The sequence below is a fragment of the Neopsephotus bourkii genome, unplaced genomic scaffold (assembly GCF_033783945.1).
Source record: "Neopsephotus bourkii isolate Nb327-2 ecotype Australia unplaced genomic scaffold, CSIRO-AGI_Nbou_v1 NB_1630, whole genome shotgun sequence".
In the NCBI taxonomy this organism is placed as follows: Eukaryota; Metazoa; Chordata; class Aves; order Psittaciformes; family Psittacidae; genus Neopsephotus; species Neopsephotus bourkii.
In genome coordinates this window covers 5,357,957-5,371,881 of record NW_026902105.1, presented here as the reverse complement: position 1 = coordinate 5,371,881, position 13,925 = coordinate 5,357,957, and the positions used below count along the sequence as shown (strand labels likewise).

The 13,925-nt window shown below is 39.7% G+C and overlaps 1 protein-coding gene across 3 annotated transcripts in view; it reads right to left on the bottom strand.

Annotated features, from left to right (window-relative positions):
- EMC2 (ER membrane protein complex subunit 2) overlaps positions 1–9,661 on the bottom strand; it is a 35,776-nt gene extending 26,115 nt beyond the window's left edge. For 2 of the 3 annotated variants that reach the window (XM_061373392.1, XM_061373393.1), the window contains exons 1-3: positions 9,569–9,623; positions 5,728–5,841; positions 3,545–3,609 (exon numbers count right to left, since the gene is read on the bottom strand). In XM_061373392.1, the coding sequence (XP_061229376.1) occupies positions 3,545–3,609; positions 5,728–5,841; positions 9,569–9,608 (219 nt within the window). In that variant the 5' untranslated portion in view covers positions 9,609–9,623. Of the gene's footprint in view, positions 1–3,544; positions 3,610–5,727; positions 5,842–9,568 lie in introns of all 3 variants that reach the window. The other variant, XM_061373391.1, reaches the window with a different exon arrangement.
- Positions 9,662–13,925: the final 4,264 nt, after the last annotated feature.

Genomic DNA, 13,925 nt, shown 5'->3' with positions numbered 1-13,925 from the left:
CCCAACACTTAGTTAGACAACTCAGTTTATAAAGTTGTTCTACAGACCTAAAGTTTCAGCAGAGGCCATCTACATAATCTGTTCCATTTTATCAAATCCACCGATCAAACGAATTATACAGAACCCCCCCCCCCCCCAAAAAAAAAAAACAGTAAGAATCAGTAGGTTCCCTCTCTGCTTCTGTACAGAAACAGACCGCTAGTGCACAGCAAAGAGAAACAGTCACATCTCTCCCGGATCCAGAAAAATACAGAAGGAAGAGAGAAGGGAAACATCAGTCAAGGAAATAATGCATAGCTTCAAGTAAGCACAGACTATTTTCATCATGACCACTTTAACTTGCAATGAAACAAGATTATAACAATGCAGCAGCACATAGCAAGGCTCAGGTTTAGTACAGGAACAGTTTACTGGCACTTTGAGTGACATCTAGGTGAACTGCTGCTGCACTGGACAACAAACTGTCATAAAAACTGTATGTACTTAGCAGCACACTACGGATAGCTGAACTGATCTGTGAACATTCTTAAGAGATGGGAAATCTTATCTCAAACTCCAGAAAAGTAGTTTCACTCAAGCTTTTACAATCCAAACAACCTTCTGGATTTAAAAAAGAACTTCTGCAGACAATAAATCCACACTGTAGCCCAGTAATCTGGGAATCTTGAATGACAGTGATTTTCAGTATAAAAACATGGACTTTTACTGCTTTTCCGCAGTAAAACTTTGAAATGTCAGAAACTGTAACATTTGCATAAGCATAACATAAGCTCCAGAATCTGCAGATGGACATTCACCATCCCCACTGACAATATAAAAAAAGCTGATGAAGTAGCAATCAAGCGCAGAAATACTATAAAACCAGAATTGTTCACATTAGATCCAACTATGCAATCATTATTCAACCAAACACAGCAGCCACAAGGCCAAAATAAACTCCTGTAGATTAAGAAATCAGTCACAAAAAGTGACATAAAAAGCTGTGAGACAGTCAAAACCAACTCACTGTAACACCTCTGAAAACAAAAGTGCATGAATAAATCACACTAGGTAGATCTTCAAAATATTTTGGACTCAGCAGCACTGAATGCCCCCTTTTCAAATTTAACTTGTAATCCCTATAATCATTTGTGTTATTAAGGATTTATTCTGCACTATCTGTCAGTAATCTTTGGAGATTCTCTCAGAAACTCAGCAGTTACCATGGCAAATCTCATTTGTATGTGAACCTTTAATTTGCAGTTAATTTGCTTTCTGATTTTTTTTTTAATCACATCAGGTTTAAATTTTAAAGGTCCAACAAAGGCAAAGAAATATAAACCTGGACTTCAGTATGTGAAACACTGGCAGTGCAAGTGCCTGCCAACAGTAGGTGATTGCACTAGAACAGCATGTGGAATAGGCTGGCTGCAGTAGGGGCATGCATTATGCACAGTCATTCTGTACAGGACAGAGAGGACAACAGTAAGAAAAAAAAAAAACAAAAAGAAAAAATTCAGCTAAATGACTCTGAAAACCATCTCAGATTCCTCATTCAGAGCAGATGAGACCCATCCCCCTAAGCAAAATGCATCACAGCTGTCAAAAACTCACTGCTAAAAAACAGAAGTTCCAAAGCTGTTTGTCTACTTTGAGGCTACAGCTGTAGCAAAAAGCCACATATGATGTTGACTTGTCTGAATTAACTACTTCTTTGTTATAAATCAATCAAATTAAATTAAAATAAAAAAATAAATTTCCCTCTAAGCTTTTAACCTCCTTTCTGAGCTGCATATAAACTGTTGCATTCTCTCATCTAAGCAATAATCCTTAAGAGGGCACAGCAACTGAAATGTAAAATCCCTGCCAGCGTTAGTAAAAAGTGTCTCACAACTGATCTTTCAACACTGGCTCCCTCAACAATTTTGTGAAAGTCTTCCTAAAAAGACCCTGAAAATAAAGACCAAAACTGATTTAGGTATAAATCAGAACACAGAAAAGTATTTATTTAAACAGTAAGTCTATTTGTTTTGTTTAAACAGGCAGCTATACAACAGTATTTTCTTCTGAGGAACAAAGGAAAGGAAAGTTCAGTGGGTTCATGACACGTTCAGAGCGTTGTGCTGTAGTTTCCAGCGCACTCCCATTTTACCATATATGTGTGGGATGTGAGATAAACTTGTCTAGTTCTGCCTACTTTCAAACTGCTCTTCTCCCAACTATATCCTCTAGGCTGACCCCTTGTATATCACAGACCATTAAGTTTCACCCAAATGACACCACATGAAGCTCAAAGCCTTTATGGGGTATTTTTGCCATCTGACAGCAACGCACTGGAAGAATGAAAGACCTGGACTCCTGAAAATACCTTTCTTTTCACTGAGAATAAGCTCAAGCTTGCTGGCTTTCAAGGCACAAGACAAGGTCATGGGGTTTCTTTTTCCCCCAGCATTCAGTGAAGGAGGGATGAAAAGATTATTAAATTTTTCCTGAAAAACACACTTTTTTTTTGCCTTTTTAAGTTGCTGCCTTTAAAGGATCAGCTAAACCTAGCTGGGGTTTTTGTTTGTTCTGGTGGGATTTTTTATTTTTAATCTACTGAACAGGTGTTAAGAGTTCTAAATAAACTCATTTAATTAAAACTGTTATTTGCATTATTCAAATAAATTTCCATACAAATTAACTAAGCCCTAATATCTATTAACAATATTTTTTATCAAGAATCGCTGAATAATTTGGACTGTAACAGACCTTTGGAGGTTACCTGCTCCAAATCCCCACTCAAAACAGAGCCAGCTTCCAAGTGAGCAGAGGGCCACCTCCCAGTCCGTTTCTCGGCATCTCTAAAGGAGATCCCAGGGCATTTGTCGCAAAATGCTCACTAGGTAACCACACTGTTAAAAACTTTTTCCTAGTATCTAATTGTAACTTCCATTGTTGTAGCTTATGTCTCTCACGCTTATCTTTTGCTGCAAATCTACTAAAATCTGTGTCCACCTTCTTTATACCTTCTCATTAGTACATACCTAATAAATAGCAATAAAGTCCCTTCTTAGCTTTCTCAAGACCTAACAAACTCAGATCTCTCAAGCCTTTCCTTATACATTATGTAGTTCAGCCCCTCACTCATCTTGAAGACCTGCTCTGGTATGTCAAGGACCTTCTTTGATGATAGCCAATACCACACATAATATGACATACATGACAGGAAGTTTTACTTCAAAACGCTCAAAAACCCCAATATAATTTGAGAGGTTTCCAATAAGCAAACATTCTCTGTACAACATGGGAACTTCAATATTATTCTTGACATCTAGCCCATACCAGAGTAGCTGTAAATATTTTCGTGGCTATTGGAAGAGACATGATCTGTCTAAGCAAAATTTACACATGAGAAGAGGTAGGTGATGGTAGTTTCTTCCCAGCAATGTACTTCTCAACAGATATGCTAGAAGACCAAGTTATGGAGTTCAGAATATCCTGTAACTGTCCAAGAAACTAGCTGAAAGAGACACTCAGGAGGAATACTTTAAGGTTTGAAGAGAAAGTCAACTTGAAAACTTACCAATGCCAAATCATCTCGACTGCAGTCCAGGGCAGCAATCATCACCTGTTCATATATTATCCAAACTGGACACAAAAGAGACATTACATGCAGATAAGTGATTTTTTTAAGATAATGGGAAACACCTACAATGGAAATAAGATTAATGAATTCTGCCTGTGTATTTTCCCCCTTCTACTCCCGTGGATCACTACTGAGACAGAGACATTTTAAGAAACTGCTGGAACTAATTAAAAAGGCATTGAAGCAATTTTATTGATTTAGTAAAAAAGTACCTTTTGACATCTTGAAAGGCAAAAAGGCTCTAATTCTCTACTTTTCCTAACATTATAGATGCAGTCTTCTAAACAGATCCCCATTAGGACTTGCTCTCTGATCAGACCTGGAGAACAGCCATTTGGGCTACAAAGAAAACAAATTTCCCTTAACTCTTTCACTGCTGAAGTCCCACAAATGTTGTCTTCTGGAGTTGAACATCATCTCTAAATCAAGGACAGATTACATCATTTCTGTTCTAGGCCTACCAAGCTCTTGAATGTAAAGAACTTAACAGCGTGGCTTTACAAGTTGCAGAAAGGTTACGGTAGAGGGAAACATGCAATATAAGTATTAGAAGCACCAAGTGCTTTGATCTCATGTAAATCTAAAGAGGTGCACTCAATATGTCACAGAAATGAAACAGAAACAAATGTCCTCCAAAACAAAAATCTAAAATAAAAATACAATATGGAAATAGCAATAACAAGAGTCCTCTCCTTTTAAAACATAGTTTCTATGATGAGAATTTTCACTACTTTTTTAAAGAAAATAATATTTCTTGTTAGGTATATAAAAGAAAAAAAAAGCATTAATTTGCCTGTCAACCCTCTTCATTGGAACTATTTGTAAAATACATATTCTACCTTTATTATGTAATATATCGATATTTTCTATGAATGTAAAAATACATACAAAGATATAGACAAAACACAGATAACATATATCCACGACACTTGAAAAGAAGGACGAACTCAACCCTGACAAGAAAGAAATAACTCAGCCCTTATTACTGAGAATAGTGTTTCAAAAAGGCATCAGCAAGATCTGAGAGGTATATCAGACTCCTCATCAATTCCTTACTGAAATATAACTCTCATAAATTACTAAGCAATATGGTAAGAAGGAAGTAAAAATCAAGGTTAGTTCTCAAAATTCTTCTAAAGCAGTAGGAAACTACAACTTTCTTGTAGGTGGGTGTATTAAGCCTACGCAGTCTAAAACCAAGCATGCTCCTCAGAGCTACAATGCAAGACCCCCACACAAGTGCAGTATCTGCTTCAAGCACTGGACCTCCAAGTGCACTTCATGACTCACTGCTACGTGCAGAGGTGTCTTCAACACATGATACTATGGGTAGACAACCCATGTATTTATATCCAAAAAAATTACAACATTTGCAGTGGCCAAGCCCCTTAGAATGGAAAGAAGTCCAGAACAGAATTGCAGCTGAGAGGGTACAAGACAGAACCAAAGCAAAGTATTGATATAAAACAAATTCTACCTTCAGAACCCCAAAATCAATACTGAAAGATTCCTCACCTGAGGGAGGCAGTCTTCCTGAAGTAACTATGTGGACTTTAATTCCATGAACATGGAGTTAGTTTACTAATTAAAGTTCGTTTACTAAACTAACTGACCAAGTTAACCAACTAAATAAAATTAATCATACGGAATACAGTAACTGTTATTAGTAAATAGAATGCACTGCTGTGGCTGCTAAAATCCCCTTGTGACTACATAACAGCAGTTAATAAAATTAAAGCACAATAAGAGAAATGTATTAAAGAATATCTATATTAAATGGCTTGAAATATTAAAAAAGGGGAAAAAAAAAGAAAGAATGAGCATTTAAATAAAAACCCATGTAAGATTAATATGCAAACTTATTCAATCTTGACAGCACTTTATTACACTTATTTTATGCCTATCGTAAAGAGTTACTCCATCTATTTTCACTGCCGCCCCTATGTGGGAAAGAAAAAAAAATCTAGGAATTCTGGCAGCCTACTAAGACTTGGAAAGTAATATATATTCCATCAACCTAAGCAGATACAGAAAGGCAACACATAAGTACAGAACAGAGACTAAAAAGAGAAAACAAAATCTGACAATGGAAGTTTTGAAAATAATGACTGTTTACTTACTGTCATCTCCAAGTTTAGATGCATATTCATTAATCAACTCTTCTCCAACATCCACTATCTGTTCACTGTTCCGGTAGTTTTCTTCCCTCCATTTCCTCATTTTATCACGCATATCTGGGGCAAAAGGGAGAAATAAATAAAAAGAAAATATCGAGAGTTCCAGACACTAATGGAATCTTAGTTTTATTTCCGGAAAATATGCATATGGAGAATAGGTACAGAGAGCACTAGATTTAAGAAAGTGACTTCTACTGGTATTAGAAAACTACTAGAGAACAGATAGCTATACCAGACTTCTGAAACTGTGTCCCACAAACTGTGCTCATGCTCTAATATTACCGATTCAACTTCCAAGTTTGTGGTCTCTCAGGTTATTAATATATGCAGTAAAAAACCCTTACACCTATTTATCCAATAAACAATAAAAGTTAATGGACATTCCCCCTGCTTAGGAAAAATATGCTACAAGAGATTTCTCTCAAGTAGTTTTACACTTGCATTTACAAACAATACTAAAATTGCTTTTCTGCTCCAGGTGGATAAATTTTACTTAAGAAATTTACAGTGGAAGTATTATTAAAACCATGATAATTCAATCACTGCTCATGTCTATCAGTGTAAGCAAAATGCTGTGAGCTTCCACTCACGATCTACACATTCCTATGGAAAGGAGCCTCAAGAAAGGCAGACATGGAAGCAAAGGCCGCCTACACCAGGGAAGTGCCCAAAGGTATAAAAGTTGCCACTGTTTATCTAGGTCAGATGAAAAAAAAACAGTTCATTTTAGCATTAGGATTTGTGTTTCAAGTTTACATTTTACTATGATCAGATACCCAAGACAGCCAGCTCATACTCATGAAGTCACCTAGAGAGCACTACCTAGCCCAGGTTTTATTTATCCTCTGGATGAGGAAATTGCTAAGAATGTGATTTTATATACACATATGCATTTATATACATGTAGATGTTCCATATGCAAGAATAAATTTTGAAGAAACTTAAGGAAAATAGGTTTCATTACTAGATAGTGGCTTTACTAATATGAAGGTACCACAATTACCAATATTTTTTTAGCAAAATTTAAAAAAAAAACAGCTGGAAAACCAAACACAACCATAGATCTAAACACTGTCAGTTTTTCTTGCACTTCAAAACACATAGTTAACATAACTGACAGCTAAAAATTAAGCACCGAACTTTCTTCCATCTACCTGAAGTGATCTCGGATCGCTCATAAGACTGTTATTGTGCTACATTTTGTATTTTGAAATTCAACCAAAACCACCACAGGGTTACATTTCACATGCATGGGTAAAGTAAAATGGTTCTAGGCACATGATGGTCCCTGGAAATCCAAAGTTAGACAGCAAGAATGTGAGAGAACACATTCACGAAAGCTGACAAGCTAAATGCATAAAGATAAACAAGCTGTCTGATTTCTACCCACTCATTTACTTGGAAATTATCAATGCCTCCATTCCAGTGTGATTCCAAATGGAAAAGTGTCTGAATCATGTATTAATAGAATGCACATCTAGCATTCATCACCCAAGTAAAGAATTTACAGTGATGGAAAAAAAACTGCAGGACAGAGAACAGTGTATCAGCTGATGACATAAAAACAAGGTAAAAATACATATTCTCATTAATGTGGCTTTATTGAGAGGCTCGTTGGTTTGAGAGATACCTCATTTTAAGTAAAAGGCAGAAGAAGAAAAAAAATGCAATACTAATTTAATGATCCACAAAACTTAAGAAACTTATGCCTTCCTCCTGAGAAGAGTCTCTGCATGGACTGTTGCAGGACTCCACTCATTTTCACTTTATTTTGCATCTCTTAAAATTGAGGAAATACAAAATTTTTCAAACGCATCGTTCTAAAGCAGACACAGCCCCTTGTACCGGCACAGATCTTCCCCTACACCCCAACTCCTACATTTGTATATAAAATGGCATATACCAACTGAGAAGTTGGTATGACAAAACTCCCCAGCTGGTCCCCAAAAATTTCTCTTTCAATATGCTGAAACTATGCACATAGCACAATGCCACAGATGTCCATCAAGATTCTTGGAAATAGAATATCTAGGTTATTTCTAAGAGTAGGAAGTTCACCTCCCGTATGAATGAGCCAACTCCCAGACCAGCAAACTTGAGCACTCTATACCCAGCCTTTACACTAGAAGTTAAAGATACCAACTCTGCAATACTCTCAGCCAAAACAATCTAGACATGCTCAACATACTCACAATGCATGCACTTATCCCATGAAAAAAATCTCATCTTTCTAATCTCTGACACCTGAGAACAGGTTAAAAACAAAGCAAAAAAATAAACCTCTGGGTTTTATAAAAATGTATGTTCAAGCAAAATAAAAACTGCAGAAGTTCTTTACACAAGCTGTTTTAGGGCAACTCTGAAAAAGCCCAACGATAACATAAGGAACACTCCATACAACTTCCGTGCCCAAACAGTGGCCTACCTGCACTCTACCCAAGCTGAGCTTCACCACCAGCTGTACCTCCTCAAAAAAGATATACAAGAACAAGCAACCAAGCTTTTCCCAAAATGCTATATTATTCTAATGACATCATGGTGATGCAACCAGATTTCTAAGCAAAACTACCTGTAAACTGACCACAAAACATACTGACAAGAAAGCCCTATTCTTCATCCTTAATCATTCAGCTATAACACTTATTTCTTCAGCGCAAGATAAAATATTTTCTGAGATTAATGCAATTTGACCTGAAAACTGAATATCTGAAATTCCATTTTGTCTTGCTTCAGTCCTGCAGAAAAGATGCAGGAAAGCCAGTACAGCCACTATTTCTGACAGCAAGTGACTGGCATCTGCTAAAATACATCCCATGCAATGTTCCTCCTCTTATCCACATACTACAAACCTAAACTAACCAATAATCTATAATCTGGGAATTATTTTCTCATTTATTTCTTCACAGACTGGCAGAAAATATATATATATATAAACAATATATATAAAAACAAGGATCATACAGCTGCTCTCTGCATTATGTACTCTACAATATGTTTGTAACATGCGGGACCACCTACCTAAAGTTTCCCCTTTTACAGCCAAAACTATGAAGAAGCATGAATTTGTTCTTGGTATGTGACAGTAATACGCTTGAGTGCTGTATGAACTCGTATCTGAACATGTACTGCTTATGAGAGAAGAGCCACTGGGAACGTCAAGTAAACCTCAAAATGTACTGCTATAATTAATTACTGGGATTAAACATGTGAATGCTACAAAGAGCAGGGGAGCAGGATTTTCAAGAGCTTTTATGTCAGTTCAGAGCTCCTGTGAGCTCCTCCACAAACGCACACCATGGAATTTCTGGAAAACATCAGGTATTTTTCGGGCGCTTCAGGAGGTGAACTGACACAAACTGCTCAACCAAACAAGAAGCCTTATGTTATTGTACGCGCTACATCAGTATTGTGGGGTCGGAAGCCGGGCAGAGAGAACCCGCCGCCGGGCTCTGGAGAAACGGGGCTCCGTCAGCACGGAACGGAGGCAGCTGCTGGGCCCCGCCGCACCGGTGTGTGTGGAGACAACCCCATCCCGCAGCGAAATAGACCCCCCAGCCATGGGGGCAGGCGCTGGCGGCTTCGCTCTCCAGGCTCTGTGCGCGTTACCACCAGCGGAGCCGCGGTCACCACAGGCCCCGCCACCGCCCGGCTTCGGCTGCCGGGCACAGACGGCTGCCTGCTCGTCCCCGCCGCGCAGCAGGACTGAAGGGGCTCGACCGCCTTCACCCTGCACCCAGGGGTCTGTAGGTCGGGCCGGGCCCGGCCTCGGCGGGCACGTCATTACCTTCCCAAGTCACGTCGTACATCTCCGACACCTTCGCCATCTTGGCGGCCGCCACGTGACGCGCCGCTGTGACGGCCCTGGCCCTCATTGGCGGCGGGGAAGCGAGCCCGCCCCCCGCAGTGCTGCTGGGGCCGCCGAGGGGTCCCAGTGTCCGGTCCTGTTCCCCACGCGTGCGTGCCGGCCGGGAGCCTACACTCCTGAGGCGCGAGGCCCCGGGAACCGGAGCTGGCCAGGGCGGAGGGTCAGGACGTTCGCTTTTTTCCCGGCTTGGCTTTGGCGTTTATGTAGTCGGTGTTCGCTTCGGAAGCGAAGGTCACACACCAGGAGACGTGTGATCATCTTTTCCGTGGCACCCTGCGCTGGTCCTGCCCGTGGCCAAGTGAGGCCTGGCTGGGCTGAATTGAAGTGCACAGGGCCTAAACCAGAGATGACATTGAGGCCTGCAGATTGATTTCTCTTGTGTTATAACCTACAGACACTTTCCACATCCAGTTTGCATGGCACAATGTGAATGCATGCTTGTGAGGGGGTGCCTGGTTTGGTTTGAGTTCAGCTTGCTAGCTGCCAGTGTATGTCAGGCCGTTAGGGATCCTGGAGATGGGGATGAGCCATCAAGGATGAACCATCCGTTCCTCATCTTTTTGTTCTGGCCACTGTATGTGGCCACCACATCCCACAAGTTCGATGTGAGTCAGCGAAGCGCTGAGGGTCCTAGAGCCCAGAGCAGGGTCAGGAGCCTGCAGCCTGCTGTGCCCACCCCTGTCTTCCCTGTAACATGTATTTTACAACACCATGCTTCTGCTGACAGCCAGTCATGGAGATGAAGGGTTTCTCAGTAAAGCAGGTTCCCGATTTCAATGCTGCCTAGTCATTAAGAAATAAAGGTATCTCTGCTTAAAGATGTTAAGAAGATGATAGTGGTTTTTAACTTCATGTATGCTAACGGAACTGGTTTTTAGAAAGTACCACCAGAAACTTAATTGTCTGACACTCAACTCTCACAAGATCTCTTCTGGAAATGCCTCAGACTTCATACTAAAAATTAATTCCTTAGCTCAATCAACAAACGTGCCATAGTACCAAGAAAACTGTTTCTGTATTCTCTGTGTTGCTTCCTCTGACTAGAATAAACTACTAGTTCTTAATACACTCTAGTGTAATTGGATGTAGAGTTCATCAGCTGAAAGGCCTCAACTGGAATTAAAGTGGTGGTCTAGAAAGACTGTGTGTCTAATTTTTCTTCCCTTGAAAGTGTTTTTTATCTTCTAAGCCACTGAATTATTTAGACCTTGTGTAGCACAGCTGTACTTCAAACTAGTTTTACAATGCCAGTGTCTGTGTTACCTGAACTCTTCCAAAAGCATTTATGTATTTAGTCTTGCAATGTTACTGTGAGTAGGGAAATATTACTCTTCTTTTAAAAGTAAAGGGATGAATGCAGAATGGTTATGTGCCAGATACATAAAGGATTTAGCACACACCTGCTCTGCACATTACAGGGTAACGGTGAAATAGCTGAGGTAAAATGAGAAATTAGCTTTCAGGTTTCAGTGCTGCTGAACTGCTGAGCTAGCTGTAATGCCTAATGTGGGACGCAGACAGAACTTTTAAGCATATAAATCCCCAATTTTGGTCTGTTTAAAAGCCCTGTCAGCTGTCACCTAATGCTGAAGGAACGGAAACTTGAGAAATGTGTGTTTGAAGTGTTTGGGAGAAGTTTGGACTTTCGCTTTCCTGGACATTGAGCTCTCTGCCTCTGCACCTGCCCACAGCTCTCTGTCTCAGCAGGAGGCAGGAGACGGCACCTCACAGGCGCCCGCTCCAGTTACTGTGCTCAGCGATAACTCTGATCTCTCCTAGCTAGGTTTAGACAGCTCCCTGCTTATGCTGGATCGCTTCCTAAGACATGCAGCCCTCCACCTGCTCTGTAAGAGGAGACTGGATCCTGAAGTTATGCAGTGTGTTGCCTGGTGCCTTTTTTTGGACGTTGTCTTGAACAACTTGCCTAAAATCATATACACCGTGTTCTGCCAAGCTCAAAATTGACCCTTCCACTGCATTCCTCTGCTGTTACTGGGGAGGAGAAAACTATCCACACTCACCAAGAGACAGGAATTACTGCTACAACATCCCATTATGCTAGATACTGTTCTAGTTGGAAACAGAAATGTTTTTGGTAGTAAGGTTTTTCTTCTTGGAAGCTAAAACAGTGGTTTTCAAAGCTGTTTTCTAATGCCAAGGAGCTCCAATCACTTAATTCAAAGTTTGAAGTGTTTTGTTAATAAAGATTAAAATGCTCTAGAAAGGGAGTAGTTATGTGAAATATCTTTTTTTGGATCTGTCATGTTCTGCTCTTGTGCCAGTTCTGCAGGAACTAACCAGAAAGGCAGTGATCCAAATCGCACATAATAATGGTAAATGCAAAGTGTTTTGAGGGGGATATTTGAAAGGGCAGAAAATTCACCGTGAACTTTTCGTAGGTAGCACAGCTACTTCTACATATTACCAAATGAAAAAGAAAAAACAACCAAACAAACAAATACCCTTTTTTGCCCAGTTTCCTATAAAAAAAAAAAAAAGTTTTATTATGAAACCCCTCAGTCATTTAGATAATAATTCAGTCAGAATTACTGTTCAGAGAAATGACACCTACCAGGAAAGAAGAACACAGTAATTTGATTTACAGTTTACCAATATAGCCTGGCATGGAAGTTCTGTGCATGAGCTACAGCGGAAATAGAGACATTCAAGCTCATCACCTAATAGGTTCTAGAACCTAATGTAGTTCAGTAATGGTGGGGGATTAGTTTAGTATGTAACAGTGGTGGCATCCATCAAGTAAGCAGGATTTAGGAGGAAACAACTCCAGGTCAGTCATGGCACAAGACAGAATGTACATCTATAGGATCTGTGCATGCTGTGAATGAATAAAGAGATAATTTGTCTTCTGTGTGAACTAAATGATTCATTCACGTGTAAAGATGCTCTTTCTCACTTTATGAGATTATGAACAAATTTCATTTTATATATGGAGCATTTACAGGTACCATTAGCTTCTGTAGCAATGTTAAAGGTGAGTCCCAGAAGATAAATTAGTGGATGAAAAATACAGGAAATTCAATAAATTTTAATCCTGCAAATTAAGGAATCTGTGTTTTAATGTAGCTTGCCTTTGAGCCTGGTCCTTCTTGGCATTTATTTACTAACATTGGAACTTACCTCAGGTATTTTCTTACATCAAGTTTAAAGTTTCCCAACATGAAAAAAATTGCTATGAAAATAAATAATTTTGCTTTAAGGGAATTATTGTGACAAGTAATGTATAGAGAAGAACATTTTAACATGCTTTTATCACAGCATCAGCACAAGTAAGAAACACCAAGTAAAAATCTTTTAAGTCATCTTGAGAAGTTTGGAGGTTTTTTCCTTGTCATTTTGACTAGCACAACTATTTTATATAGGAACATACATAGCAAAGCTGTAATGCTTTGAATTTCTAATGCATCATAAGTATTGAATACATCATTAGTACTGAGCCAATTTAAAATTAATCCCTAGTTTCTGACTCCAAAAGAACAAGAGTTGACTTGCAGGAGGACTTTTTTTATCCTTAATTTTCCTGGCTATTGACACTTGCAAATGGCGAACATGCCAGAATGACATCATTCAGTCTGACATGGAAAACGGCAAAGAGGAGACACTTTTGAAAAGCTGGTGAAAAAAAGAAATATAAATCAACTTGATGAATTGACAGTGTTAACAATCCTTTAGCAAGTCATATGGGACTTCCTCTATGGCTTGATAGTCTGAACTGTATCCTGAGAACCAGAGCCTCCTGAGACTGATTTTAAAATGGCAGTGAAGTGAACAAATGCCACAGATCCAAGCTTCTGAGTTCATATGATAAGGTAGTATGTGCTTAAATTGTAGGATCTACTAGCTGAATATATGCAAGCTTGATACTGCTGCCCCAAAACAGCTCTCTGTGTACTTAAGTAAGAATTTCCATAGAGTCTTAAGTAGATCCTGTGGACATTAATTAAACGTAAGAATACACTAATAGTAATCTGCCACAGAGGCTTACATTTGGTGCTGGAAGCTGTTATTTGCTCTAGCTAAAGTGAACAAATGTGCAGTGAGTGGTAGTCTTTGCCAGGGCAGGTGGGGAGCTGAGGAGGGGCATCCGGCTGGGCCAAGCCACATGCCCACTGGCCTCTTTTCCTATGGGTGGATGCTGAGAATGGGGCCAGCCCTGCAGGGAGATGGGCACAGTCAGGCCCTGCCACCCCGGTCCTCCTCAGCAGCACTGCCAGGCGTGGGAGGGAGCAATGTGTGTGAATTACCGTCTGACCTAATG